This window comes from Montipora foliosa, chromosome 10 (genome assembly GCF_036669935.1).
Source record: "Montipora foliosa isolate CH-2021 chromosome 10, ASM3666993v2, whole genome shotgun sequence".
Taxonomy (NCBI): domain Eukaryota; kingdom Metazoa; phylum Cnidaria; class Anthozoa; order Scleractinia; family Acroporidae; genus Montipora; species Montipora foliosa.
Genome location: NC_090878.1, coordinates 36,316,378 through 36,343,877, shown reverse-complemented (window position 1 = coordinate 36,343,877; position 27,500 = coordinate 36,316,378). Strand labels below are relative to the sequence as shown.

General features: G+C 40.9%; 1 protein-coding gene across 2 annotated transcripts in view; it reads left to right on the top strand.

Annotated features, from left to right (window-relative positions):
- The window catches only part of LOC137974019 (cytoplasmic dynein 1 heavy chain 1-like), a 115,140-nt gene that overhangs the window by 87,118 nt on the left and 522 nt on the right, over positions 1 to 27,500 (top strand). The window contains exons 66-92 of one of the 2 annotated variants that reach the window (XM_068820940.1): positions 787 to 856; positions 1,770 to 1,916; positions 2,440 to 2,590; positions 2,725 to 2,978; positions 4,127 to 4,261; positions 5,339 to 5,433; positions 8,751 to 8,850; positions 9,650 to 9,800; positions 9,950 to 10,110; positions 10,849 to 10,960; positions 11,405 to 11,465; positions 12,019 to 12,142; positions 12,867 to 12,980; positions 13,883 to 14,053; positions 14,556 to 14,657; positions 14,947 to 15,068; positions 15,799 to 15,902; positions 16,540 to 16,621; positions 18,260 to 18,307; positions 20,154 to 20,241; positions 20,316 to 20,384; positions 20,825 to 20,948; positions 21,297 to 21,439; positions 23,943 to 24,053; positions 25,716 to 25,779; positions 26,492 to 26,588; positions 27,316 to 27,352. In XM_068820940.1, the coding sequence (XP_068677041.1) occupies positions 787 to 856; positions 1,770 to 1,916; positions 2,440 to 2,590; positions 2,725 to 2,978; positions 4,127 to 4,261; positions 5,339 to 5,433; positions 8,751 to 8,850; positions 9,650 to 9,800; positions 9,950 to 10,110; positions 10,849 to 10,960; positions 11,405 to 11,465; positions 12,019 to 12,142; positions 12,867 to 12,980; positions 13,883 to 14,053; positions 14,556 to 14,657; positions 14,947 to 15,068; positions 15,799 to 15,902; positions 16,540 to 16,621; positions 18,260 to 18,307; positions 20,154 to 20,241; positions 20,316 to 20,384; positions 20,825 to 20,948; positions 21,297 to 21,439; positions 23,943 to 24,053; positions 25,716 to 25,779; positions 26,492 to 26,588; positions 27,316 to 27,352 (3,037 nt within the window). The remainder of the gene's footprint in view (positions 1 to 786; positions 857 to 1,769; positions 1,917 to 2,439; positions 2,591 to 2,724; positions 2,979 to 4,126; positions 4,262 to 5,338; positions 5,434 to 8,750; positions 8,851 to 9,649; positions 9,801 to 9,949; positions 10,111 to 10,848; positions 10,961 to 11,404; positions 11,466 to 12,018; positions 12,143 to 12,866; positions 12,981 to 13,882; positions 14,054 to 14,555; positions 14,658 to 14,946; positions 15,069 to 15,798; positions 15,903 to 16,539; positions 16,622 to 18,259; positions 18,308 to 20,153; positions 20,242 to 20,315; positions 20,385 to 20,824; positions 20,949 to 21,296; positions 21,440 to 23,942; positions 24,054 to 25,715; positions 25,780 to 26,491; positions 26,589 to 27,315; positions 27,353 to 27,500) is intronic. The other variant, XM_068820941.1, reaches the window with a different exon arrangement.

Genomic DNA, 27,500 nt, shown 5'->3' with positions numbered 1-27,500 from the left:
ACTCGTTGACAAGGTAGATAGTAGGGAACTTAAGCAGCGACAACGGCGACGGCAACGAGAACGTCACAAATTTGGATATTTAGTGGGCAAAAATAATAGCTTTGTACTCCCTGCGCGTACCCTTTCCGCTTTTGTCCATTTCTTTGACGCCGTCTGCAAAACAACAACGTGAAATAGCCAGATTTGAGGTTTTATGAAGGACGTCAGTACTTGAGGATAAATTTTCATTTTCATTTTCCCCTAAATTAAGCGCCGTCCCGACCAGTGTCATTCTTGAGGAACTACCATACCCTTGACCTATTAAAAACGTTGAAATAGTCACGAAGTGATTACAATAACGCGAATATTTACATTTTGACATGACATTCTCGTTGCCGTCGTTACTGAAGCTCTCCTTTCCCTTTTCCCACCCAAAATAATGCAAATATCCCTCGGCAATCACATTGTTTGACGGGAGAGATAATAATTTGTCTAGGTATGGAGGAGGAACTTAAGTGTCCCAACAATTTTTTCAAGGATTGCATCATCAAATTTCCTTAATAGTCCAAACTATTTTGCTTGTCGTCCGACTGGCGCTAAGATTTGTCAGAGGAAGACTTCAACCCGGGACCTTGAGAATTCAGATTAATGTATCGTCCAAACCAATTGGGTTAAATTTGAAAGCAAAATTTTCCTGCCTGTTTCAGCTTCAGACATCTTCTGGCTATATTGTAGAGCATGTATTTCTTGAGCCCGAGATCAAATTTTTTTCCGTTCACCCTTGTTTATTTCCGTTTTTTGTTGTAGCTTCCTCGATGATGCATTCCGTAAGAATCTGGAAAGCGCTCTCAGGTTTGGTAACCCACTGCTTGTCCAGGTGAGTTGAACAGATTTCTCTTTATCATGCAGTTGCAAACCTTATGTATGATCAGCGTTTTTCTTCCTGCTTTAGATATACTGCATTTGAGTTAAGATGAAGTTTGCCGAGCCCGATACCGACCGGTTGGTTCAAATGCGAAAGAACTGGGCCACCAGTTGGCAAGGCTATCCTCGGGTCGAGCCAACACTGAGGAGTCTTTGAGATAAACAATAAACAAGGAAAAGTGCTGTCGTTTGTGATAACTGTGAATGATACTAGAATTTTTAGCCTTCTCTAAGCAGGACGAAAAAGCGCTGTTCTTGTCTCCACTTAAATTGCTCCAGGAGTAATGTGAAACGTTGAGTAACCCAATGTGCGTAAAGAGTTAGCCATTGTCCACGTGATGCGATGGTCTCGTCATTTTTTAAAGCCCCTTGACCACTGAAGGTGGATATCGTGTTCGCTACTGTTGATGACCCTGATGTATCAAGACGAAGACAGAATTTAATACACAGTTCATTCATGTTTCATCGTATTTATATTTATAAGGGATGCTAAAAGAAACCTTAAGATGGACTATAGCCTCGACCCGTGCTGTAGAATTCTCAGCATTATTACTCGAACTATGAACATCTAATTGCATAAACTCGATGTTTTTAATCATGCCAAGTGTGATCAACGGCTCTGTGAGCCAACCCAGTAATACATGTCCATTTAGTAATCTGCCCGTGTGAAAGGGAATTGGGTCGATTGTTTTGTGAACACATGTCGTCAACAGTTAACAGATGGATGCCCTTACTACCAACAACTCGGTACGCGTCACAAGAATGAGTTTAAAAGGTCGAACTTTCTGAATTTGGTCGAGTGAATTTTGTGCCTCTTTTTTTTTTTATTAAATTTACCTTTTCCTTTTACCGTTCTTGTTTTTCAGGATGTTGAGAGCTACGATCCAATTCTCAATCCAGTTTTGAATCGTGAACTGCGTCGCACAGGTGGTCGTGTTTTGATCACACTCGGAGATCAAGATATTGATTTGTCACCTTCATTTACCATCTTCCTCTCCACAAGAGACCCGACGGTAAGTCCTGCAATTCAGTTTAGGATTTTACTGACAGCCTAATAAAAGAAATCACCCTGGACTTCATAATGAACAGCGCCCGGCACAGGAGAATGCAGCTCCGTAGCTTTCATATAAATAATCGCAAGTTAAGTTTAGTTAAAAATAACTACGATGGGAGGGCAAACATCCTTGAGGCTGTCAAAAAAAACGTTAGAAAATACGGGGAAAACCATCGTTTATGTAAATCACGATAACAATCTATTTTGTTTTCACTGTCCCACCTTCTCCTTCCTGCAAGGTTGATAAAAGCAAACAGTTATACAGCCGATTTGGGACGTTCAGCGCAGAAAATTTAACATTGATTGGGGGAAGGTGGTGGAAGGAGGAGTGAGTTAGATTGGTCTGCATGTCGCGAAATGTCCCTACAATTTTAAACGCTTTTCTGTGGAGGTACCACTGGAACGTCAAGAATATCTGCAACCATTATATCCATTTTGTAGGTCATTATATTTGAAGCACTAATTCATTTGTCCTTTTTTAGGTGGAATTTCCACCAGACCTCTGCAGTCGTGTTACATTTGTGAACTTCACTGTGACTCGTAGCAGTTTACAGAGTCAATGTTTGAATCAAGTTCTGAAGGCCGAGCGACCTGATGTTGACGAGAAGAGATCTGACTTACTCAAGCTTCAAGGTAACCAATCTCTTTTTCCCCTTCCATTCTCTTGCAAAATCAGTCATAGTTTAATTCCTTTGGTCCTTCTTCATTTAAAATCTTTATTTTCTCCTTTTGCTGTAACCCACATTTCCTTTCGTGCACATTACCAGGTGAATTTCATCTTCGTCTCCGCCATCTTGAGAAGTCTCTGCTCCAGGCCTTGAATGACGCCAAAGGAAGAATCCTGGACGATGATCGAATCATCGCAACTCTGGAGAAATTGAAGGAAGAAGCAGCGGAAATCACTCGTAAAGTGGAAGAAACAGATGTTGTGATGGCCGAGGTTGAGGCAGTGTCGGATCAATACGGAGCCCTGTCACACTATTGTAGCAGTATTTACTTCACCATGGAGGGACTTAACCTGGTGAGTCATTGGACTTGGAGTTAACAACAGGCTCCTCTCGGTCCCAGATACACACATTATGGACTTTAAGATCTACTATGTCGAAAACGAAAACGTCACTTCAAAATGTAACTTTGCACGATCCCTAAGTCTTTCGCGGTTATTTCATCGTACAATGTGGGTGAATTATCCTAAAATTGAATTTATACGAGCGGTTTCAGAGTAAAAGAATGAAAGATTCTCACGTTGTCGGTTCAAAGGTATTTTTGTGCGGTTTACTGAATACGTGGGAAAAGCAGATCTATTGAAATCCAGAAAGAAAATTGGGGGTAACCACGCATTTTTCGAAGATAATTAATCAACAATATTTGAAAAAGTTTTAAAGTACAACGCAATGTATGACGTTCTTTTCCAAATTGAATTTTTATTATCTCTGAAAAATGCGTGGTCTCCCCCAATTTTCTTTTTGGATACCAAGAGCACTTGCTGAGATCTGCTTTCTCCGCGTAGTTTTCAACCGCGCAAAAATATCTCTGTATTAATAAGCACCACCCATAGGAAATCCGAGTATCTCGAGATGCGCAGAACTTATGCGCAATAACATTAGGAAGCACCGTCCTTAAAACCTCAAATTTGGTGATTTCACGCTGTTGTTATGCAGAGTACAGCAATAAAAAGCGTGCCACACGTGCAGCACGTTCAGCACGATTATTTTTCCTCTTTTAACCAATTATATTATTGTTTCGTGGGGTTGTCGTAGTCGACTCTCTAGTCTTCTCGGATAAGGATATCCCTTCAATGTTCATCCGTAACCCTGTGACACGTAAAAGAACCCGCACACTAGAGTTACCGGTATTGTGGTCTGTTTTCTGTGATATATCATGGTTAGGAGGGTAATTGCTCGGAAATATTACCCACACCAAGCCACTCTAAGAATCAGAGGATAAAGAAAGATATGATGATGATTTTTCCATTTACCGTTTCTAATACCGCTGTGGTCACTGGCCGGATTTGTTGCAGCGGTTCAGGTTGCAACATTTTCAGCACGTTGTGTTTAATCTCTTTCTCTCCTTATTGTTGTGAAGTGCATTGGGGGTATATTCATGTAGAAAACGCGCTAAATAACGATAGATGAGCCGTAACTTATTCTTTACTTTTCTTTCTTTTAGGTACATTTTCTGTACCAGTTCTCGCTGCAGTTTTTCCTGGATATATTTCAGTGCGTCTTATATGAAAACCCGAAGTTGAAAGGAATGAAAGACCCACAGCAGAGACTGAAAGTTCTGTCCAGTGATCTTTTCCAGGTAAGCACTAGGAACAAGTTGGTCCAGTCGATTATTGTTCACGACGTCTCCAGCCAAGCAAATTACTCGAAGTTAGTCACACATGACAGATGTTGAAACTCGCAACTTTATTGAAAAAAAATTATGTCCGCTGGTCTGCCAGTATAGACCTAATCGGCTAACTCAATGTTGTACCCAATTCAAACCCTTTGGGAATAAAACGTTTTGTTCCAGGTATTTCCATATCATTTAAATATGAATGCTATATTATCATGCAAATACAATACACAAAGAATCTTATTCCCGGGAGATTTGAATTGGGTACAACATTGAGTTAGCCGATTAGGTCTATTCACGGAATCATTTGCCCTGTGCTGGAACCTTTGAGTCACTATCACAATTTTTTTTTTTCATGCATGTGGCCGTGGATACGGAACCCGAGCCCGCTGTACGCGGGGCAGTCAAAATTGTTCTATCCTGTCAATCATTTGCTCTTTCACTGGAAACGGTGCATTTCTGTGCGTAAATGACGTTGTTGTCGATCTACCTTGTGGAAAGGACGCCACCAAAGTCTTTTTCCGGGAAGTTAACACGAATGAATACATTATCAATACAGTTTTGACGTCTTCTCATACTTGATTCGAAAAGACCAGACTGAATTCGTCTTAGAATAGTTAGGAAAAGCACAAATAACAGCCAAAGCACAACAGCTGACATTCGAATCGCAGCTCGCCGGCAAGTCGTTTTCGCTGAATTCTGATTGGTCAATTTAGATTTCAGTAGCTCTTGCCGTATGCACGGGTCTCGGGTATACGAGGGAAAAAATCCGAGTGCTCCTTTGCAGGGGTCGAACTTACGACCCTCCGATTACTAATTCGGAGACTCTACCATTGGGGTACAGGAGATTTTCCGAGGATGCCCGAGCCATACACACGATCTTTCGGGAGGTATCATGTAAAACAGTTCTTTAGTCAACAAGGAAGCGGAAAACATCTCGTTTTTCCACGTTTTCCGTTCTACAGATTGTGCAGAACAATTTAGCCTGCTGCGTGATGACAGAATCACGCTTTTCAACTTGTCTTGCTTTTGCTTCTCCAGATTGTGTACAACAGGGTAGCCCGTGGAATGATGCACGATGACAGAATCACGTTTGCCATGTTGCTCTGCCGAATTTACCTGCGTGGATTGTCGGGGTAAGTCTCGAGTTTCTTTAAACAATCTACGTCAATCCTTCGTAAAAGCAAAGCGTTTCGCGTAGTGTTTCGGGACGGGATACCGCTCCCGATCTACGCGCAAGCTGGGTGAAAACGCTAGTAAGGTGCACAAAAGGAAACTGAGTGCTTCATGTCTGCCAGTCTGTGGTTTTTGCCGCCTTTGCGCCGTTCGTTAGAGCGAGTTTCAATCGAGTGTCGTAAAACCAAAACCAAAGTAATTACTTTGGCCAATCAAAAGGGACGGAGACAATCTAGTAAACCACAAAACGCGGGAAAATGTACACGCGCGAGCCACGATTGGTTTTGGTTTCATTTCTGATTTGTTGAGAAAGTGGTGCGAGAACTTTGAACCAATCACTGAGTGAAGTAATCATAAACCAAAGCAATTCGCTAATTACTTTCAACACTCAATTGAAAACCGCTCTATCACATGCTTCATTTCCATTTTAATTTCAAAGAGTTTCAGTGAAGATTGACTTTGTGTGTTCGGGTTGTCTTCAGTTAAAAACATAAATTTGGTCGTTTCACGTTGCTAGGGAGTTTAGCAAGGACAATGGCGACGTCAACTACAATTTCACTTCAAGACATAACTTAGCGCTATCGTAAGAATTTCGCGATTATTCCATCTTGAACAACAGGGGCAAGCTATCCTATAACTGGATTTATAGGAACGGTTCTAATGTGAAGATAAAAAGGGAACGATTTCCTGTTGTGTGCTCACGTCGTCAAAACCTGAAATTCGGGGTGCAGGGATGGCGCAGTGGTGAGAGCACTCGTCTCCCACCAATGTGGCCCGGGTTCGATTCCCAGACTCGGCGTCATATGTGGGTTGAGTTTGTTGGTTCTCCTCTGCACCGAGAGGTTTTCTCCGGGTTCTCCGGTTTCCCCCCTCCTCAAAAACCAACATTCGACTTGATTTGTGTTAATTGTTAATTACAATTTACAGTGTCCCCAATTAGTGCTTCAGGCTTCAGCGCTAGAACGACTAGTCGCTTAAATGAAGTTCCTTTCCTTTTCTTTTTATTTATTTATTTTTTTTTGGTGATTTCACGTTGTTGTTTTGTGGACTACGACAAAGAAGTGCACTGAAATGCGTGCTGCACATGCAGCACGATTATTTTTTCTTCCTGAACCAATGATGTTCTTGCTTTGTGACGTTGTCGTTGCCATAGCCGTCGTCGTTGTTTCTAAAAGTCACCAGAGAACTTAAAGCCCGCCGCACACTTGAGGAACGAGCTGAGCAAACTGCCTCGGAAGGCGGTTTTCTCAGCCGTTTCCTCACGTGTGCGGGGAAATGTTGGTGAGAAATTCACCTCGCGAGGCCGTGAGGATAAAATCAAACCTGTTTGATATTTTGGCCCCGCGAGATAAATTCCTCACTGTGTGCGGTCATCGTGAGAATCGAGCTGAGCTTGGTTTAATCAAGGATCCAATAAAAATACACGGCATACTCACGTGACTCCAGCGGTTCAAGATGGTGTCGGAGAAAGAAATTCCGACGTCACTGAAGTCACGTGACAATGCCATGTATTTTTATTGGATGCTTGATTGACCAAGCTCAACTCGATTCTCACGATGGCCGCACACAATGAGGAATTTGCCTCGCGAGGCGAAAAATATCAAACATGTTTTATTTTTTCCTCACGGCCTCGCAAAGCGAATTTATCACCAAATGTTCCCCGCACACGTGAGGAAACGGCTGAGCAAACCGCCTCGCGAGGCAGTTAGCTCAGCTCTTTCCTCACCGTCTGCGGCGGGCTTAAGCAACAACAACGGCAAAGGCAACGAGAACGTCACAAATTTGCATATTAAGTGGGCAAAAACAATAGCTTTGCACGCCTTGCACGTGCGTCTTTCACTTTTGTCCTTTTCTAAGTGATAGCAATAACGCGAGTTTATACTTTGAGATGACGTTCTCGTTGCCGTCGCCGTCGCTTAAGTAGGGAGCTTACGAAACGAGGACGACGACGGCTACGACTACTTCATTTAAAAATAGGAGTTCGCGTTATTCATATCACTACGAAACAATTTCATGTCGTTTCGCTTTAAAAATGTGTAGTAGCTGTCGAGGAATTAAACTGGTATGAGTGGGTTGGAAGCGTAGAGAGAGAACTGAAAATTCATCGTCATGTGTAAACGTCCTCCACAGAACCTTGAATTTGGTCATTTCACGTCGTCATTTAGGAGATGACGGCAAAGAAATGTACCAAAATGTAAAACGCACTTGCAGAGCGTGCAGAGCCATTGTTTTTGCTCAGTAAGCCTATTGTTTTCTAGCGTCGTCGTTGCCGTCGGCGTCGCCATAGAATTCGTTGTTGCTATCATTCCCTTCTGCCTTCATGTAGGCCTCTGGTAAAGGTTCCCCACTTTCTGTGTGAAAGCAGCCTCCATCACCTCCCCAGTCACTGCTTTCATGGCTGGATTGGTAAACAAAGCTGCCAAATAAATACACTTGAAAGCAACGAATTTGGTCTGCGATAACTTCTTCGCAAACTTTCTCGATGGTTTTCATGTTACATTAAATATGACCATTCCCGACCGCGTATAAGTGTGACTTAAATAATAAACTATCTCTTTGATAATGAAAATAACCTTCATTTATGCACGGCAGTGTTTAAAGCTGGCAGCTTGCGGGATCTTATGTGTCAAAAAACCCAACTTGAAGGAGACAAGCAGCTTGTAATTCATTGTTTAGAAAACGTCATCGGCTGCGCTTGGAAAATAGCCCAATGATCTGCCTCCATCAACGTCGTAAATTATCCACTGTCAAAAATACCATAATTCTCTTTGTCTGCCCTAAAAATTTTGCATAAGCATTGTTTTCCATTTTCTCTTGGGACTTATAGTGGTCCCACGAGAAATAGTGGATAATTAGTATGTAGTATGTGGGAGCTTCGTAATGTAAATTACTTGGTCACCAGTTATGTGTTCATTCTCGTCAATTACTAATTCTTGGTTTTCAAATGACGTCACAACCGCCATGTTGGTGTTCCGACCCAATCTTCCGGGAATTGAACTCTATTGTTATTCAAACGTTTTCTTTTGTTTTCTTTGAAAAACATGACTGAAAACCAACTGACGGTGGTGGTTATGATGATAATTGTTGTTACTGAAATTAGTGTTAGTGTTGGTACTGTAATATTGTCAATATTGTTATGCAACCCTTTCTCGTGGTATACCGTGGAATATCCCACGAGTCACTTGTATTTTCTTGGTATACACACTAGCCTAAAGGCTCTTGTAGTATTTAGTAGTGGTATATTGGTATTAGTATTAACGTGATTTTTCTCTTACAGAGAGAAAGAATATGAAGACGAGTTTAACATGTTCTTGCGAGGAGGAGAATCTGTTCTTTCCGGAAAGCCACCGAAAATTAGTGGCCTTAAACCTGAACAGGTATAGGATAATATCAGGAAATTTGATAATAAACGTCATTCAATTGTCGTATGTTATTTGACTTGGGGAACAAATTTGGAGCACGACGAAATGTTTGTTCCGAGGAGGATAAGAAAGCGACGAAACTCAACCCAGAAATTTGTTGATGTAAGCCTTTACCACTTCGTTACCTCTTCTGGAATGATTTATTTTTCTTCCATCCCCTGATGTAAGCTTGCTGATGTGTCATGTGGGACGGCCTGATGTCTTTGGACTGGGAGTTTAAAAGACCGTTCAGATCAGCAAGAACTGAGGAGTTGTTTAGCCCTCTCGGACAAGAAGTACAGTTGGTAACCCTGTGCATTCTCTCGGACGGTTTTAAGTCTGGCTCTTGATCTCTGAGGAAGCGTCCAAGAAACCTTACACTGTTCGGAAGGAGGGCATGGAGTTCCCGCTGTTGTAGTGTGGGGCAGGGGGGGGGGGGGGGGAGGGTAATACAGCTAAACTATAACAAGCCGTTTTCAAAAAACCAATACCATAATGCTCTGTTTTCCCTCCAAAATTTTGCATAAGCGTTGTTTTTATTTTCCCTTGGGACCATTGTAAGTCTGAAGAGAAACTGAAAACAATGCTCATACAAGATTTTGGATGGCAAACAAAGATTATTATGGTATTTGTGAATGTAGACTGTTAACTTTTGCTGTTTAGGTAACCTAGCTGAATTAAATGAAAAATTGAAAATGAAGACGTGGTAGCAAGAAACTGAAGTAGTTTTTTTTTTTTTTTTCAATGAAGGGGCTGTTTGTTTATGTCTTCACAGGCCTCTGCAGTTGTTCGTCTATCCAAGCTACCAGCCTTTAAGGAGCTCCAGGCCTACATGGATTTCAACCGCAGGGATTTCTTCGACTGGCTGGATTCCAGCAAACCAGAGCGCAATGTACCGTCATGTTGGGACTCGGAACTCTCGCTGTGTAAGTAACTTACTGGCAAAAATTAAATTCTTTGTTTACTTCAAGTTTTCAGTTATGGCAAAAGCGTTATTATGAATGAATGCCTTTAACAAGAAAAAAAAAAGAAGACCCATTAAGTGTTTGTCAATTTATTTTGCTTTTCTTTCCAGCCCAGATCGGTCAAATAGTCCACCAGTTGCTCGTGATCCAGGCCTTGCGTCCTGACCGTGTGTTAGCCATGGCCCAAATGGTAGTGGGAACTATCCTCGGCGACAACTTCATGCATGAAGCCGAGCAGGGACTGGACCTGGCCTCAGTAGTGGAACATGAGGTTTGAAGTCAAGTCGAATTTATTTACGCATTGGTAAAAGATATTTAGTCACGACAACTCACAAAGAACAGGAAAAAAGATACATTTGTTGACAAAGAAGACTAAGATATTCAAATATTATCGATCTGTGAACGGTGACCAAAGTAGGCGAAGCCTTCGTGTAAGTCACTGTCCAGATCGTCAACATTATGTCCTGGGCAATTGGACTGTTGAGACAAGAGACTATTTGGCATCGCAAAGGGATGCCACCAAACACACAATTTAAACCCTCTATTTGCTTTTGCATGACATCACGGTGTTCCTAACTATGCCTCCTGGAATTAAGCTCTATTATCATAAAAACGTTTTCTTTTGTTTCGGTGGAAAAACAAGGTTACTGGTCACACGAGCCAAAACACTTTATCATGCATTCGTGCACCTATTACGGGATTTTACTCGAACTCACAAAGTGACTCCAGCTCCCAGTTGACTTGATAGCTCAGTTGGTAGAGTAGAGCAGCGCATGCGCACGGTCATGAGTTCGAGCCCCGTTCAATCCGGGATTTTTTTCAGTCTTCACACCTGCGCAAGTTGCTGTTTAAGTGCGATGCTCTCCAACTCTCATGTTTTACATTGCCTGTTTAAACCGTAGATCCAAACACTAACGCCTACAAAGACGGAAGCGCCAGAATTAGTAGATCTTTTCTTTACCTTGCTGAATCCGAATATGCTCCTAAACTGACGTTTTCAATTCAATAGGTCAAGGCGTCCACACCCTTGTTACTGTGCTCTGTAACTGGTTATGATGCCAGTGGATGGGTGGATGATCTAGCAGCCGAACAGAACAAGCAGTGCACATCCATTGCTATTGGTAAGACATGAAAGCTATAAAGATGACGGCATGGCCGCGATATCGGTTTCCCTAAATGGGTTGTTGGGTAGAAAGGGGATCCGCTGAAATTGGGTTTTCTGTTCACTTGAGAATGCACGAAGTGTGACTTGCTTCTCGCTTTAAAGTACTTAAATGTAATACAAAAGAGTACTGTATGTATTTGTGGTGGAGAATATATAAAGTTCATGGGAGCAAACAGAGCTGCCATCATTAAGCTCGATTCTGTCAATCTTGTTTTACTCATGGTCACATGAATGAGAATTTTTCCAAAAGCATTGCGAGGGTGTATGCATTTATTACAAGCTGTTCATGGGCTTATCTTTGCGGGGTTGTCAACTCATAACCCTGCTTTAACCATTTTAGGTCACTTTGTCCAACAAAGGCTGGCTTGTGCGCACTAAAATGTTATTTATTCTTCTTCAGGATCTGCTGAGGGTTTCAGCCTAGCGGATAAAGCTATCAACTCTGCTACAAAGTCTGGAAGGCAAGAGCCGTTTTCAGTAAAATGTGCTTCTGTTTTGCAAAGATTTTCATGGCCTCGCTTTCCTCTTTTTCCTCGACAAATCTGGAACCAATTTCAGAAAACATGACTACTTCTAATAGCGCCCTTCTTTCAAGAACAAAACATTCAACAATACACGATGTTTACATGCAATTAAGTGGTTGGAGGCACAGTGGTGAAACGGTCAGCACTTCGGACTCCCGAGCCCAGGGTCGCTTGTTCAAGGGCTAGCTTGGTCATCGTGTTGTTTTCTTAGACGAGAAACAGTGCTCCACACTGTCTGTCTCGACCCAGGTGTACCAATGGGCGCAGGCTAGATAAAAGCCTGTGTTGGACTAGCATCCCGTCCAGGGCAATACTCTCCGTCGATTCATGCATGCTACTTGAAACCGGGATAAGGTGCCTCCTTGTGAGTCTCAGAGGCTCGTATGCGGCTTTTCGTTACCTTTACCTTACTTGTTCCAGTATTTAACCCAAACCTATGCTTCACAGAGTTCGTAGACGCGCTACGTTTTTTTCTTTTATTTTTTTCCAGGTGGGTTTTGTTGAAGAATGTTCACTTGGCTCCACAGTGGTTGGTAACCTTGGAAAAGAAATTGCACACCCTAAACCCTCACGCAGCTTTCAGGCTGTTTATGACGATGGAAATCAATCCAAAGGTACAATCCAAAGTTACGATACTTGTGACTCCATTTGCCATTTTTTCCGGTGAGCAAGTGGATTTTACCTTCGTGAAATACTTGAAATACTTGAGGGACATTTGCTTGCGTTCGTTGAAAAGGAACAAAAATTGTCAACATCAGTTCTGGATTCAAGTTCATGAGACATTTTATTTCCGTGGGCAAATGGATTTGTCCATGGAGAAGCAACCGATCTTTTTAGGTTGAAATTGCGTCAGAAATTTACTCGAATACGTTAAAAAAGAAACAAATTGCCTATGTCACTCTTCTATGCAAGTTCCATCCTTTAACCAAACTCCCCTATATGTTCAGTGAATCATGCAACTAGATGCAAACCGATTTTGATGAGAGAATATAGGTAGCCCTTTCCAAGAATCTAATAATGTTTACGAAAATACAAATGGCTAAAGTTTGCCTTCTTTTTTGCTAACTGTGATCAAAACATTTCTATAGGTACCTTTAGGCGCGCTGGTGAACCACGCGGAGTATTCACGATTCCCTTTGCGTCATGCATGCGCCCTCTTCCTTCCTCATTTCCTTTATCACCCTTGAAATCTATTCCAACCTATCTACACGAATTTAAAAAAAGGCAACTTTTTGCATGACTGCTTACCCGTCATTGTGCTAACATGATTCAAACTCGTGCGTATCATATTTCTTCTCCCATCCTACGCGATTGTTACAGAAATTCTTCTCGTTCTAGGTTCCTGTGAACTTGCTAAGAGCATCGCGTGTTTTCGTGTTTGAGCCTCCTCCAGGAGTAAAAGCTAACTTGTTGCGAACCTTCAGTGCTGTACCAGCTCCACGAATGTGCAAGGTAAGCTGGCTCAAGTGAAAACACTCAAATGCTAGTGACAATTTTGGCAAAAGAATAGCTCTTATCGGAGTTATTAGCGGTTTTGCCACATAAACGAGGCTATTGGGTCATTTTGTATTGAATTAACCTCGAAGCCTCTTTTGCGTGTAGTTTTAAACAAAAGAAAATGTGCCTACAGGCTCAACTCCAATAAGGACCATTGAAGGCCTTTGATAGGATTGGCTATTAAAAAAAAAAAAAAGAACTGTCTTGCCCTCAAGAATGGCCTAAGAAAATTCGTACTCGTAATGAAAACCCTTAAATATCGGAAGCATGAACTTAAAAGTTCTTTGGTTCGTCAGGATCCTTGACTTTGTATCAAATGAAAACACAAAACATCAGTGCATTTAAACTCATTATGCGATTGCTTCTGTTCTTGAGTGGATTACGAAACCTGAATGCGAAAAAACCAGTAGGGTATGTCAAAAAGCAGGGTTTCCTTGATTGTATAAAACTGTGTTATGGGAAAGCAGTCTTAAATTTTATTCGAAATAGTGTCCAAGAAAGTCCTTGAAAAGCCTAAAGCGCCCCTAACCTCCTGTGTTTCTCTTTGCCAAGTTACGGAGAGACATTGGGGTTTTTTCCCCTTAGATGGCGTCACAAACTGTTGTGCAAAAAGCGGTTTGTGACGTCATTGTGCAAATTTTGTCGACTTTCTGCAACTTGTTCAGCCAATTTAAAGGGAAGTCACAAGGAGTTAAATGTGTTATTGAGCTGAAATCGGGAAATGAAAAGTGCACCGTTCTCATTTATGACTTCATGTTCCTCGGACGAAGAATGCTGGCAGTAAAACTGTCACGAGAAAAAGCATGACATGCGATTATATCAGTGAACAATATTTTGTGTTTTGACTTTTATCACAGGCGCCCAGTGAGCGAGCTCGTCTGTACTTCCTACTTGCTTGGTTCCATGCTATCGTTCAAGAGAGATTGCGTTACGTGCCTCTTGGCTGGTCCAAGCGTTACGAGTTCAGTGAATCTGATCTGAGAGTCGCGTGTGACACTTTGGACACTTGGCTGGATGCAGTTGCTCAGGTGCGTGACTTTTAATTCGAGTAACGCAACATTGAGTAGAACAGGGACTTTGATTTTTATCCTCTCGCTTCCGATTGAGATGGTGCTACAGTAAGGACCTTGAGTAACGGACCTACTCCTTCGTTTACAACGAAAATCATTCTTTCTCACTGCCTTTAAAACAGTTGTTTTTAAATAGTTTTGCAATTGTATCAGGCAGTGAGAGACAAGCAACCATTAAATGAAAAATAGTTTGCAAAGCTAGTATATACGAACAAGAGTTGCGCTCGCATGAGGAATGTGTTGGCGCAGCCTCTTTGTCATCGAAGAAACCAAAGAAAAGGCAAACATTTTTTTTTACTTTCCTTAGTCGGTCCCTAGAGGACAAAATTGTGCCCGATCATGTCTCGAATACTGTTTCTTCTTGTATTCGCTTGGTCATTCCACCGAAATTTTTACAAGATGCCAAACACTGAAAAATGCGAAATGTTACTTTTCTTTTAATTATTGTTTGCGTTTTCAGGGCCGTACGAATCTTCCACCCAACAAAGTTCCGTGGGATGCCCTCCAAGCTCTGTTGTCCCAGGCCATTTATGGCGGACGTATTGACAATGACTTCGATCAGGTTCGTTATTCAATACTTTTTTCACAGATCAAGCTTTGGTTTTTTGACGAGTTCTTAAATGAGATTTGGCGTGCAGGATTGACCGTTCTCAATCCAATGGGTACTGAATAATTTCTCATGCGACACTTGTGATTTGCTGGAAAAGTCTGGTTTCGCGGGAAAATCAATCTAAAAATAACTATGTGTAAAAACGCCGCATCGTAAATACAATGAAATTTTACGCTTCTAATCATGGGCTCTTGGTTGATGTCGAGGTATGTTGTTTGTTTCTGTGTTTGTTTGTTTTTAGCGCCTGATGACGTCCTTTGTCGGTCGCTTGTTCACTGTCAGTAGCTTTGAATCTGATTTTCCATTGGTTCTCGATGTCGATGGAGAGAAGGGAAAGCAGATTATGATGCCAGAGGGAATTAGGTAGGAGAATTTTCAACCAACAGCGTTTTACTGTAGACTCTTGTAGTTTGGTGAGGAGTAAATTGTTTAGCTAAAAGTTGACATACGCTTAATACCGTGTTCGCATTTACGCATGAAGACGTGCTGTACAATGCGAGGTACCTGAGGCACATTCAAATCATTTAGGGTCAGTCAACGTTGAATGCAAGAAGGGCTCTGGGGCTATTTGTCTGTTTTGTTTTACAGGATACTGTTTGATTTTCTTGGTTTTAAGATTTCAAAATACTTTCATCGCCACATAAAGATATTTGACGAGTTACGTAAAACATGGATACATTCACTTTTTAGACTCTTCTTAATTTCACTTTATATAAATTGCTTGTACGCAAAAGAGTCCCCGAAATGAACTGTATTCCTCTATAATAGGTAGGTAAGAAAAAAGCGAATAGAATAACCACTTTCATAAATGGCGACCACTTTTCTTTTCTTTAGTCTTTATGTTAATTAGGCCTATTGCTTTCATTTTGAAACAAAAATTCTTTTGAAATTTGCTCGTCCTAGCGAGGCTAGTAAGGCTTATTAGCATTGAAACAAAAGAATATTTTCTTTCGCCGCCATTATGAAAGAGGTCTATATTGATGCAAGAACTGCACTTACCAGATCTTAAATTCCCTGGTGTCACTTTCAAACACAACGCTAATTTGTTTGGCGTCGTCTAACCAGTACATGCTTTGAAAACGTTTTTTCTCAGGCGTGAGCAGTTCCTGCAGTGGACAGAATCTCTCCCTGATGCCCAGTCCCCCTCGTGGCTCGGCCTGCCTAACAACGCAGAAAAGGTGCTTCTTACCACACAAGGTAATTACAATTCTAGTCTACAGCTTCCTACAAAGGACCAGTGTAAACGCCCGATTGAGATCCCTATTGATTCAGTAGGAAATCAAATCGACTCAGCCAACGTCAACAAGTTGGCGAAGTTGGTTTAGCTTCGGTGTACCGTGCTGGGGGCCGCTGTTCCCAATCCGGCGGGACCAACGCTTGGGGTTTGAAATGGTTGTGTATGGAATGGATTTGACAAATAAATGTAGTTCATTTCCAAGTGTAGATTAGAAAACTGAAACAGACGTTGAAGAGACGTATTATTCAGATGGTAACTCAAAAAAAAGCCGAGAGCTTCCGATTACTAGTTCGTATGCTCTTCTCCCGAGCGATAGAAAACTCGTGGGCACCAGGCCATTAAACTAGGGTCAGGTGACAAACGAAACAGACGTTTTCACCATAAAATCCGCCATTTTGAAAATGGGACAAAATATCATTTGATGTCAAGTTTGAAGTCAGCGCGAGCTTTGAATGCTGAAGGTGATACAGATCTCTGTGGGATATGCCTGGATACACCGAACTTCTACTTAGGGATGCATTCGCTATTCAGGCAAATTGTAGCGTTTTACGAAAATTTGTTTCACGTTTTTTTTTTTTTTTTTTTTTTTTTTTCCAGGTCAAGGTATGGTAACCAGGCTGCTTAAAATGCAGATGTTGAGTGATGACGACGAGTTGGCCTATTCTCCAGACCCCGCAAAGTAAGTTGTTGTTGCCGTGACAACTTGCGCACGATGGCTTCGCGTTCGTTATGATACATTTTAGTCGCTTTCGTCGCAAAACCCCCGCTTTCAACCATGCACAGAACTTTTCTTTAAATCATCGCTGATTCATTCCTTTTGGATGAAATGTTTGTCCTTAAAAACGGCGGATGAGATTATCCTCGGTTCAAGGAGGGCGGTTTTCAGTTGAGTGTCGAGAATAATACCCGGATTGCTTTGGGTTTGCTGATTGGCTCTCGCGTCATATTTCCATTCAATCAGCGTTTAAGTGTGCACTTATACATTTACAGTCGTGCGTTTTTTCCCGCGCCTCGCTAAGATTGGGTAATATTATAATCTGCACCAGTTGTCATTGGCCAAAGCGGTTAAGGGAATTTTTTGTGTGAAATATCCTACCCGTGAATGGGATTGTTTTTAGCATCATACCAGTTCGAGTAGTTCTGGTTTCCTCGTGTCGCTTTGTATTCATTTATATAATACTGATGCAAGATACCAGTATAGGTCATACCAGTATGAATTCATTCCCATAGTCTTTCGGGATCGAAATTCACACGACGGTATGAAAGGTTACATTTGTATCCTATGTATCAAGACAAAACGGAAAGAAATAACCAGGATACATTCGTATCGTATCGAATGAAAGTTGTCCTGGCATCATGTTAACACACCCTGTATAACCTGGTTTATTCTTACGACGCTTAACTGAAAACCGCTTGTCCTTGCCAAAGCATATCAGTCCAGACCCATTTTCTCAATTGTGTAGCTTGCTTTTGTTCGAATTTCGTGCTTTTGTTTGACGAGGTAAACTATAAGAATAAACGTAAAACTAAGCCAACCCTGGAATTTTTTTTTTAAATATCCGGGCTAAAGTCATGTCTCAGTTTTAAATTGATCACACCTTAAACGTTCCAGAATATAGTCTTCACTCAAAGAAAAGTAAAATCAAAATTGCCCCACCTTTCAATTGACCTTTCAGCTAAAACTAATTCACAGTGTATTAGTTTTGGATTAAAATAATGTTGATTCAATCACACCTTTGAACTTTTATTAACACACAATGAGTAATAATATAATTTTTTTTAATAACGTGTAGGCAGTCCCTTTTTTTCTGGAATAGTCGAGCGAGAAATTTTACATTTGTTTGCTGGAGACTTTTTGCGATGGCAGCATCTTAAGATCGCGCTCAGATTTGATTTTCAATCCGGCCGTTGGCTTCTCCTCAAAGAAAAGACAGGGACTGCTTAATGTTTTACTGTTGAGTTTTTACTTGAGTTGGTTATATTCTTCTTTCATTTTGTTCCACTTAGCGTTCATTTCTCACCCTCTCGTCATCTTTGCGTTTCAATTTCTTTTAACGCTATCCGCTTATGCGTTTATGAGGGGTCTTATTAAAGCTGTATTTATTGGTGCTTTTGATATCGGTAATTCTAAACGTAACTTGCTAATATGCTTGGACTACTGGTGTGTCCTTTCGGGATTAATCTTCGTCACTTGGTCTACTTTGTAACGTCGAAAGTAACAACTACTTCTGATCTTTCTGGCTCAAATTAGTTTCTCAGTTCGGTAACTTGAGCTTAAAACCAAAGCTTTCACGCGTGTTAAACGTTTTATTTGAAGCTTATACCAGCAGTTTGAAGCACCAGTTTCGTATGGAATAAATGACGAGTAAGTAAATTAGAAGCTGTCTTTAAATAATTTCAGAGTGCTACAGCTAAAGTGCTATGAATGACTAAAAAGACGGGTTGAATTCGTGACTTTAACGTTGTTTAACCGTACACTGAAAGTTGTAGTGAGTGAATTTAATGCCATGGTAAAATACGCCTTGAAACCCTTAAATAAAAAGGAAATCTATAGAGCTGAATTTTTATTTGAAGTGCGCTGAGGTAAGAAATGGTTTACTGAATAGGTAGGTAGAATTAATGGTATATTTTTGACTTGCGAATGGCATTTACGAAATTTTATCTTGCACGCTGGACGGGTGTGGAATACGCGGGCTTTTGAGATAATCGCCCACCGACCCGCTGCAAAGTCGTATCCAGACTCTTCCGAGCAATGGTTTGCAGGTCACCCATGCAATAACCATTCTGTCTTTGGAAGATACAATCAATTTATCCAGATTGGGAAAGAACGAAATAGTTCGAAAGAGTGCGCTTCAAAGGCCCACATTCGCCCAAAGTCATTGCGGTCGTTTGTTTTTGTTTTCAAATGACGGCTTGTCCAAATGCGTGATCTTATTGGCTGAATGCATTCAGGCGAATCACGCGGGAAACAACATGTCAGCTGTTGGGTAATTTCGTGTTACGAAATTCAGTCATATCATATCATATCATACATCTTTATTAACCCCCGGATTTTTTTAGAGTAGCTTGGTGTAGCCAATATCTCCGAGCATTTACCCTCCCAACCATGATACACCGCAGAAGACAGAGCACAACACCGGGAACTACATGCCCTGCTCTTTGCGACAATTGTGCGGGTTCTTTTACGTCCCACAGGATTATGAACATTGAAGGGTTGTGAGACGGGACCTCCGGCTTATCGTCCTTATCCGAGAAGACTAGAGAGTCTAACCATTTGCAGATGTAATTACAAAGGCAGCACTTTCTCCTCAGTTATTTAAAGACCCTGATTGTTGGTCCGGCCGGAGTTGAAGTCACGACCTCCCGCGTGACAGCCCGGTGCTCAACCAACTGAGCCACCGGTGCGGAGTCACGGTGCGTTATAACTTAAAGGCGAATGTGGGCTTTTAGGCTAAAGCGTCAGAAGCACATCAGCATAAAATTATAAGAACGACTATGTTCCTTCTTATGGTGCCGGTCCGTATGTCCGCTTCTGTCGGCGTTTACACCAGTGAGAAAGGGATTGACATAGGTGCGTTCAAAAGCTCTGTTTCGGTAAAATCAGGTTTATACCCGTTAATTCAATGTCTACTCTGACAAAAATACCTTTCTACAGTCAAACGTCCATGCCTTCAACTTCACTCGTTAAACATCATCATCAACTTGTAAAACCGTTCATTTCGTTTATTTTACTTATTAAAAGATAATGAATTAATTAAACATTCATTTGAATAAAAAAGGAGATCAATACTATGATGTTGCTAAGCACTGTTGAACAAAATATTTTTAAAAGTTACACTTACAGAAAGCTATTTAGAATGATTGAGTTGTGTTTTGTTTTAGTTGAATTAACATAGAATTAGTTAATCACTAAACATCTCCGTGGAGAAATTCGTTTTAGTCCAGTTGCTTTCTTTTGAATAGTCATACTGTGGGATTTCGTCCACAGACTCGAAAGTCGACAATGTGTACCCCATCATCAGAAACAGCACCACAGAAAAATGGCTCTAAAAAGTTCACATTGCGAAAGCAATCAAGATTTCGTTCCCGGCGTGAACGTAATCATTTGTCTTTGACCCCTAGTTCACTTTCGCGTGTTACCCTCGTAAAATAAGGGCCTTTTTAATTTGGCTATGTGGGTAACTATTCTCCTATGTTGTTCGTTCCTTAAGGAAAAAGAGAACGGAGAGCGACCCACGTCCAGTGTGGATGAGAACTTTGCATACAACAGCAACCAACTGGCTCAGTATGATTCCAAAGGTGAGGTACAAAGTTGTGGATAAATATCTCTGATTTATTTTTAAAGTTAATCGGCGTTTATTCTTTTATTATAGGATTTGACTCCTCTGAAGCGGACATTGGATAACATCAAGGATCCTTTATTCCGCTATTTTGAACGCGAGGTACTATTGAACGAAATAATTTTATTTTCGCCGTTTTCAATCAACGGGTGTCGGAAGAAATTTCTCTATCAGTTTGGTTTTGAATTTCTATGCGTAGAGATTGGCTGAAATCTTGGGCTACGCTCTCAGCCAATCAAAGTCAAAAGCAGAATCAGTTGTGACTTGCACGCCTGTGTTTTCCCGCGCTAAACGCCAGATGCATGATATTAAGTTGCCTTATTCTGATTACCAGTCACAGCCGTTGTAGAAATTCAAATGAACCAGTTGAAACTGTCGCCGGTGATTAGGGCGGGAAAATGTTTGTGAGACAGCCACGCACTGTTTGGTGTCTTCTTCTGATTGGCTGAGGTAATGGCGCCATTTCTGCGCTGAACAAATTCAACTTGACTCCTTCGGCAACGTCTCCCAGTTAATGTTGTTGAACTCTTTGTCTTTTCAAGGTAAATACTGGATACCAGCTGTTGAACACCATTCGAGAGGACCTCAATCATATAGTGCTCGTATGTGAAAGCCAAAAGAAGCCCACGAACTACCTGCGAAATCTCATGAGCGACCTTGTCAAGGGTAAGAAGGGGTGGTTACTCAGATTGTCAGTCGGTGCAGTTCACGTCACTTCACTTAACTTGACTTTCACTTTATGTACAAACAAATTACGTACAAACAAGACCATGCTAATCTACAGTTAGCATACCTACTCTAGGCGGGCCACTATTACTTTCTCTCATGACAAAATAAACAGATTGACACTTAGCAATTGACAAGAATTATGCAAACAAAGAACACCTCGTACATAAGAGAGAAAAAGATATGATTTGAGACATTCCAGATAACTTGTAAAAGGAAGAGAAGCCATATACTTTGAAAACTCTACACGAACGAGATAAAATCGCATTTGTCTCTATTTGTTTGCAGGAATATTGCCTTCTAACTGGCGACGTTATACTGTCCCAAAAGGCCTCACTGTTCTTCAGTGGGTCGCAGACTTTAGCGATCGTGTTAAACAGCTGCAGAAGATTTCCCACGCTGCTAACACGGGTGGAGCGAAGGGGCTGAAGGTTTGATCTCGTGTTTTCCTGAAATTAAATAGATTAGTCTATGCAAATGCTTTGTATATAATGGTACTTGAAATGAGTGGAGTGCAATTTTGGTCTGAAATCATATGTGTGATTTTCAAATCGGAAGAGCGCAGAGCGCGAGTTCGATTTGAAATCACAAGTATGATTTCAGACCAAAATTGCACGACACGAAGTTCAATTACCACTTTATTAACTCCATTTAGAAATCACAAAATAAATATTTAATCGCTAAAATACAGGATTTTGGTCAGTACCAATATTTTATTGATCCAGTTGGGAAGAAAAGTTGCAAAATTTGCCACACAATGGCTTTCTTGGTCTTTCGTTTTCCTGCAATTTGATTGGTTACCGTAAACAAGCCTTGAAATCTGATTGGTTGTTTTGTTTTAGTGTTTCTTTCTCATTGGCTAGGGAAATGGTGCGATTTAGAGCAAAAAATAGTGCGATTTGGGAATAAATCGCGCTGCTGAGAGCCAATCAGATTGCAAGGATCGCCAGTGATTTCTAAATGGATGTAACAAATAGTGAAAGTACACTTTACTATCAAGTTAGTTAACAGGAACCCCACTTTAATAATGTGAAAGAAACAACGTAAACTTGACAGAAACATGGTTAAGAACCCCAACTGGCAGGAAGCAACCAGTTAGCTATTTACAAAGCGTGGTAGAGTTGAATCCGGGACAACGACCGGAAGCAAATCCAAACCAGAGGTTAGAACGGGATTTGAACCTGGGGCAACCGCGTGCAAACCCAACGCCATAACCAATGGACCACGACGCCTCCAGTATGGTACAATCTTTTTCTAGCAAATGTTTAACAGGGGATTCATTATTTATACGTTTTGCCTCATTAGAGCGATTTTTAATATTGAGTGTCGTACAACCAAAACCAAAGTATTACTTTGGCCAATCAAAAACGACGGAAACAATCCAGTAAACCAATCAAAACTCGAAGTAATTACACGTAGCCGACACAAAGCGCGGGAAAATGTGCTCGCGCGAGCCACGATTGGTTTTGGTTTCACTTCTGATTGATTGAAAAAGTGGCGCGAGAACTTTGAACCAATCACAGAGTGAAGTAATCATAAACCAAAGCAATTCGCTAATTACTTTCGACACCCAATTGAAAACCGCTCTAGTATGATCTCATCGTTTGTTTGTCAATCCTCCAAGAAATCTTCTCTAAATAATGAAATCGAATTGAGAAATCAATTATCCCTGAAATTCTGCTCCTGATATGTATTACGTTACGGCTTAAAAGTTCTCCGAATAGTGCATTGGCATATTAACGTTTTTGCCACGCAGTAAATTTTCAGATTTTAATGACCGATACTTTGCAGTCTCGTTGTTAGTGAAAGCGTAGAATATTTATAAGGTAGCTTGCTTTAACAAGTTCCTTTAACTTTTGAAGTCTATTTGTTTATATTAAGTCTTCTTCTCGGAACAAATTCATATGTCGGTTACATGTAAATAATAATGAAAGTAAAGATTCCCATTTTCTTTCCACGTTTGGTGACAACATAAGCGATAAATTTCTATCCCGCCCTCTCTACGAGAAGTCTTCTCTTCCCAAAAAAAGAGTTTTCAACGTCGCCTTTTTCTTTACATCTATTGTGCACCATCCCGTTCTGTGTCGTGGCCGGAGACTCCCCGTTCCGTTGCGTCACAGAAAGGACTAAGATTACGTCTCTAGGGTTTTGCTCTTAGGACGTTTTTCGTATTGATGATAAGTGAAAAGAGCATTAAGAATTTCGGTGAAAGAGGCCTTCTCTCGATTGATCCATTCGTCTGATACGTGATGTCTCCTGAAACTAAAAAAGCGCCTCCTTGGCGCCGGGGAGGACTCAACATAGTTTTAAATGTCAATTACAAATAAAATTTTCAGAGGTTTTCGTTCCTCACACAAGGGGTAAATACCATTAACCGCACCGCCCTGAAATATTGGAGCTTTTCACTTTGGATAAGGAGGTTCAAGTTGTGTTTGTTCACAGAAATGTAATGATTAGGTTCTCTTGCATGCAGTTGGAACTTTGCATGTGCGCTGTTTTCCGTTGTGTATCATCAACATGGTCGACTCCTCGCGTAGTTGCAAACACACAATTCTTTCTTCATAGTTTTGAAATCCAAAGAAAAATAAGAATTGTTTTTTTTTGGTCAGAGGGGTACTTATTTATTCAAGTCTAGGAATACAGACAATCATTGTAACAAAGTGCGCTTATAATTAGTACTGGCCCGGATTTTGGCGGACCTGCTTAAAGTACCCCTCTGACCAAAAAAAACAATTCTTATTTTTCTTTGGATTTCAAAACTATGTTAACTAAACAATAAGCGACCAAATTTTTAAACCATTATTTAAAAAAAGACGCATGTTTACTTTAACTGGAATTTTCCTATTTAATGGTCCGCCATTACTAACTTTATTTTTGACGGAAAAATTGTCTTGTTCCTGTTTAAAAGTAAAACGTACGTTCTCATTTGTTTAGAACCTTTATATCTGGCTGGGAGGCATGTTTGTTCCTGAGGCCTACATTACCGCTACCCGACAGTTCGTGGCACAAGCGAACAACTGGTCTTTGGAAGAGCTATCTTTAGAGGTAACTCAACTTAAGAAAAAAACATAAAACAAACTTGTCCTAGTGGTCAACCTTTCTTGCAGTCTAAGGGACTGTATTGCGAGGGGCGTAGAGGGAAAGCAGATATGTCCAGAAGTATACTTAGGGCGCGTTCGATTGACCGTATTCCGGAATAGGAATGCATGGAATAGAAGTTAAAAATCCTTCGTTTTTACGGAGATTCACATTAAAATTATCAAATACTTGCTAAAATGCTATTTTAAACATATCTTTATTATCCTTGTTGCTTCAAAAACGCCAGACATACCGTTTTAATCACTCCACGTATTCTTATTCCGGAATAGGGTCAATCGAACGCACCCTTAATAAGTTGCACGCCGACTTTGACAAGCGTTGCGCGCGAAGTGTCCCGTTAATCTTTTCCTCAACCTCAACGTCACTCAAGTCTAGGAATACAGACAATCATTGTAACAAAGTGCGCTTATAATTAGTACTGGCCCGAGCTTTGGCGGACCTGCTTAAAGTACCCCTCTGACCAAAAAAAAACAATTCTTATTTTCCTTTGGATTTCAAAACTATGTTAACTAAACAATAAGCGACCAAATTTTTAAACCATTATTTTAAAAAAGACACATGTTTACTTTAACTGGAATTTTCCTATTTAATGGTCCGCCATTACTAACTTTAAGATCTTGAGAGATATGGATCGAGGAGAAAATGACGTCCACGGCTCATTAGTTTAAGAATTCAGTGCGTGTTTACGCCACAGAATTAATATGCAGCACGGGAGTTTTGGGCTGTATATGCAAAACTCGCGTTTTGCATATATAATAGGCTGCATTCACGCGCTGTAATTCTAAGGTCGCGAGCCTTTGGGAAAGCAGTAGATAACATCGACCTAAACCTGGTGGGCCATCGATATGTCAGCGGAGTCTTGAAAGATGATCAAAACCCAAACCATTGACAAAACCTAATGATCTAATTAGGCCTAAAACGCTAAAATCTAACCTTTGTTGGTTAGTATTCAACGTATGGTGGGTCATACATGGAATACTAACTTCACTTCGTTTCCCCTCGCTCGCTTCTCGCTCTCTCGCTTCTGATCGATCGCGGCTAGGATTATTTCAGTCATAAAACGGTCAATAGACCTTTCCGGTTTATATTACTAACAAGCTGTTCAATACGTAATGGTTTTTAGCAGTATTTTATTACAGAATGCACGGCTTATGGCTGTTCTGAGAAACCTTTTTGCGTTGCTGGTTTAGGTTGATGTTATCTAGTGCTTTCCGAGCCTTTGACGCCACTTTTCCCTGGATCCAACCCTCTGAGGTCCAATCGGTCAGTTTTGAACGGCAATAATGGCGGGCCGTGAAATCCAAAACTTACACTCAAAGTAAACGGCCTTTGGATAAAATCAAAGCTCAATATTTTGCCAGTCAGATGTTAAGCAAACGTACTTTCAAAATCTGAACAAAAAAAGGAAGTGATTTTTTTTTATCGCAGGGGCACTTTAAATTGTTAGAATTCCGCGCTTCTTAGGTGAACACTTTGCAGGAAAAAATGGTTATTGTAAGAAAAGGCTCTCCTTTCGTTACTGCTTTAGTAATTACCATGGTTTGGAATTCTTAACTTGCGATGTTCTCGAAGTTCTTAACTTAATTTCTTTTCTTTCTCTCTCTAAAGGTGACGATTGCCAATGGCCCAGACGATCGCCTTGACATCGACGACTGTAGCTTTGGGATAAAAGGTGGGATTTTTTCCCTTAGGACTTCTTATTGACTTGCTGCTCATGCTTAAGACTTACCCCATAAAACCACAGAGAAACACCCGTTTATCCACTAACCAACTTCAATTCAGTTTAATTGAAGCCCGCTTTACACTAGCACAATTTTTCGTGTGTAAACAGAACAAACAGAAGGCATATTAGACACCCGTGATAGAGATTACAGGGTTGCCGAGCACATCTCTGGAGGTGTCTTTGGCACTCCAAATATTAGTACCGTGCCACGATTTTGGTGTGCAGTGCAGTGCAGTGCAGTGCGGGTGTAAAAGGGGTTTGAATTTGCTCTTTGCCGTTTGCCGTAAAGACGGATGCGTAATGTCTCTATTTGATACATTAGCGAGGCGATTAAAAGAAAAAGTCTTGATACTCAGTATATTCTTAAATAATATTGCTTTGGGAACGCTTAGGGTTTTTTCGCGGTGGGAAGTGTGCTTATTGTATAGGTCATCGTAATGGGTGTCAATCACACGTCGGCGATGTTGAGACCCGAGGGATTGAAAACTTTTGTTTTGTCCCACCGAAACTCGTTCCCAAACATTTCAACTCGAGGCTCGGTTTTACGAAATCTATTGTCTATGGCCGACGTGGGCGCCGCGCAAATAAAGCCCCTGTGTCCGGCTGAAGAGTTAAAAGCAAGATTTTCCTCGGTCTGTATGTTCTGTTTCTCGTTTTAAAGGTTTGAGGCTACAAGGTGCTCAGTGCGTGGACAATAGGCTTGAGCTGACAGCAACGATCACAACTGACTTGGCGCTTACAAGCCTGAAATGGATCAGGTTTGTTTTACTCTATATGTAACTTACTCATCAACTATTCTTCTATAAGGAACCTCGTAGCAATAAACAGGTCCTATGACGAAAGACAGCATTGCTGTACGTGCCTTTTATATGAATAGTTACTTGAGGAAGGCAAGACCATGGGAGTGAATTTCACTTCCCTCTCCACACTTAAACCCAGTTCACATCGGTTTCATTTGCGTCACATTTTCTTGCGAACCGAATTTTGTCTTCGTGATCCTTTGCATTTTAGTATCTTTGTATTACTTAGCAAGTCGTGGTAGCTAGTGCCTTCTGTTACAGCCTCTGTTGAGATGATTTAAATGTCGTCATTAAATTTTTTGGAACGCAGCTCTATTAAGTGGCAAATGGTATATAAGGGTCCCAACTATCAATGGGCCATTTCCGAGTTGCTGTTTGTCTCGGTTTCGAAGTGAGTCTTGGTGCTCAACTATTGTAACTGAGGCATGCAGCAACTCGGAAATGGGCTATTTGTTTTGTTCATTTCTCATTTACTTGTTTATTTATTGATATATTTATTTAGCTATAGTTATTTATGTATGTTTAGTTTTTTGATTGTTTGTTTGTTTGTTTTAGATTTTTTCATAATTACGGCTCCACTGACTTCGTTTCTTCGATAACAATTTTACATCGGGTGGCATGTGCGCCAAAGTGTCCTTTGGTAAAAAAAATTAAACGAAAACTCTATTTGTTTTACCTTTTTCAGAATTGAACCAGGTACTGTCCGCAGTGGAGAAGGAAAGGTGTGTTTTCGCTGCCTAATTTTACAACAGTCGGTTAAAACTGTCAAGTAGGTGCCTCAGTCACCGAAATGGTCACTCAACTTTCCATGTAATATGTGCACATAATGATTCATCCTTCATGTAAATAATACGCCTTATTTCTTACACT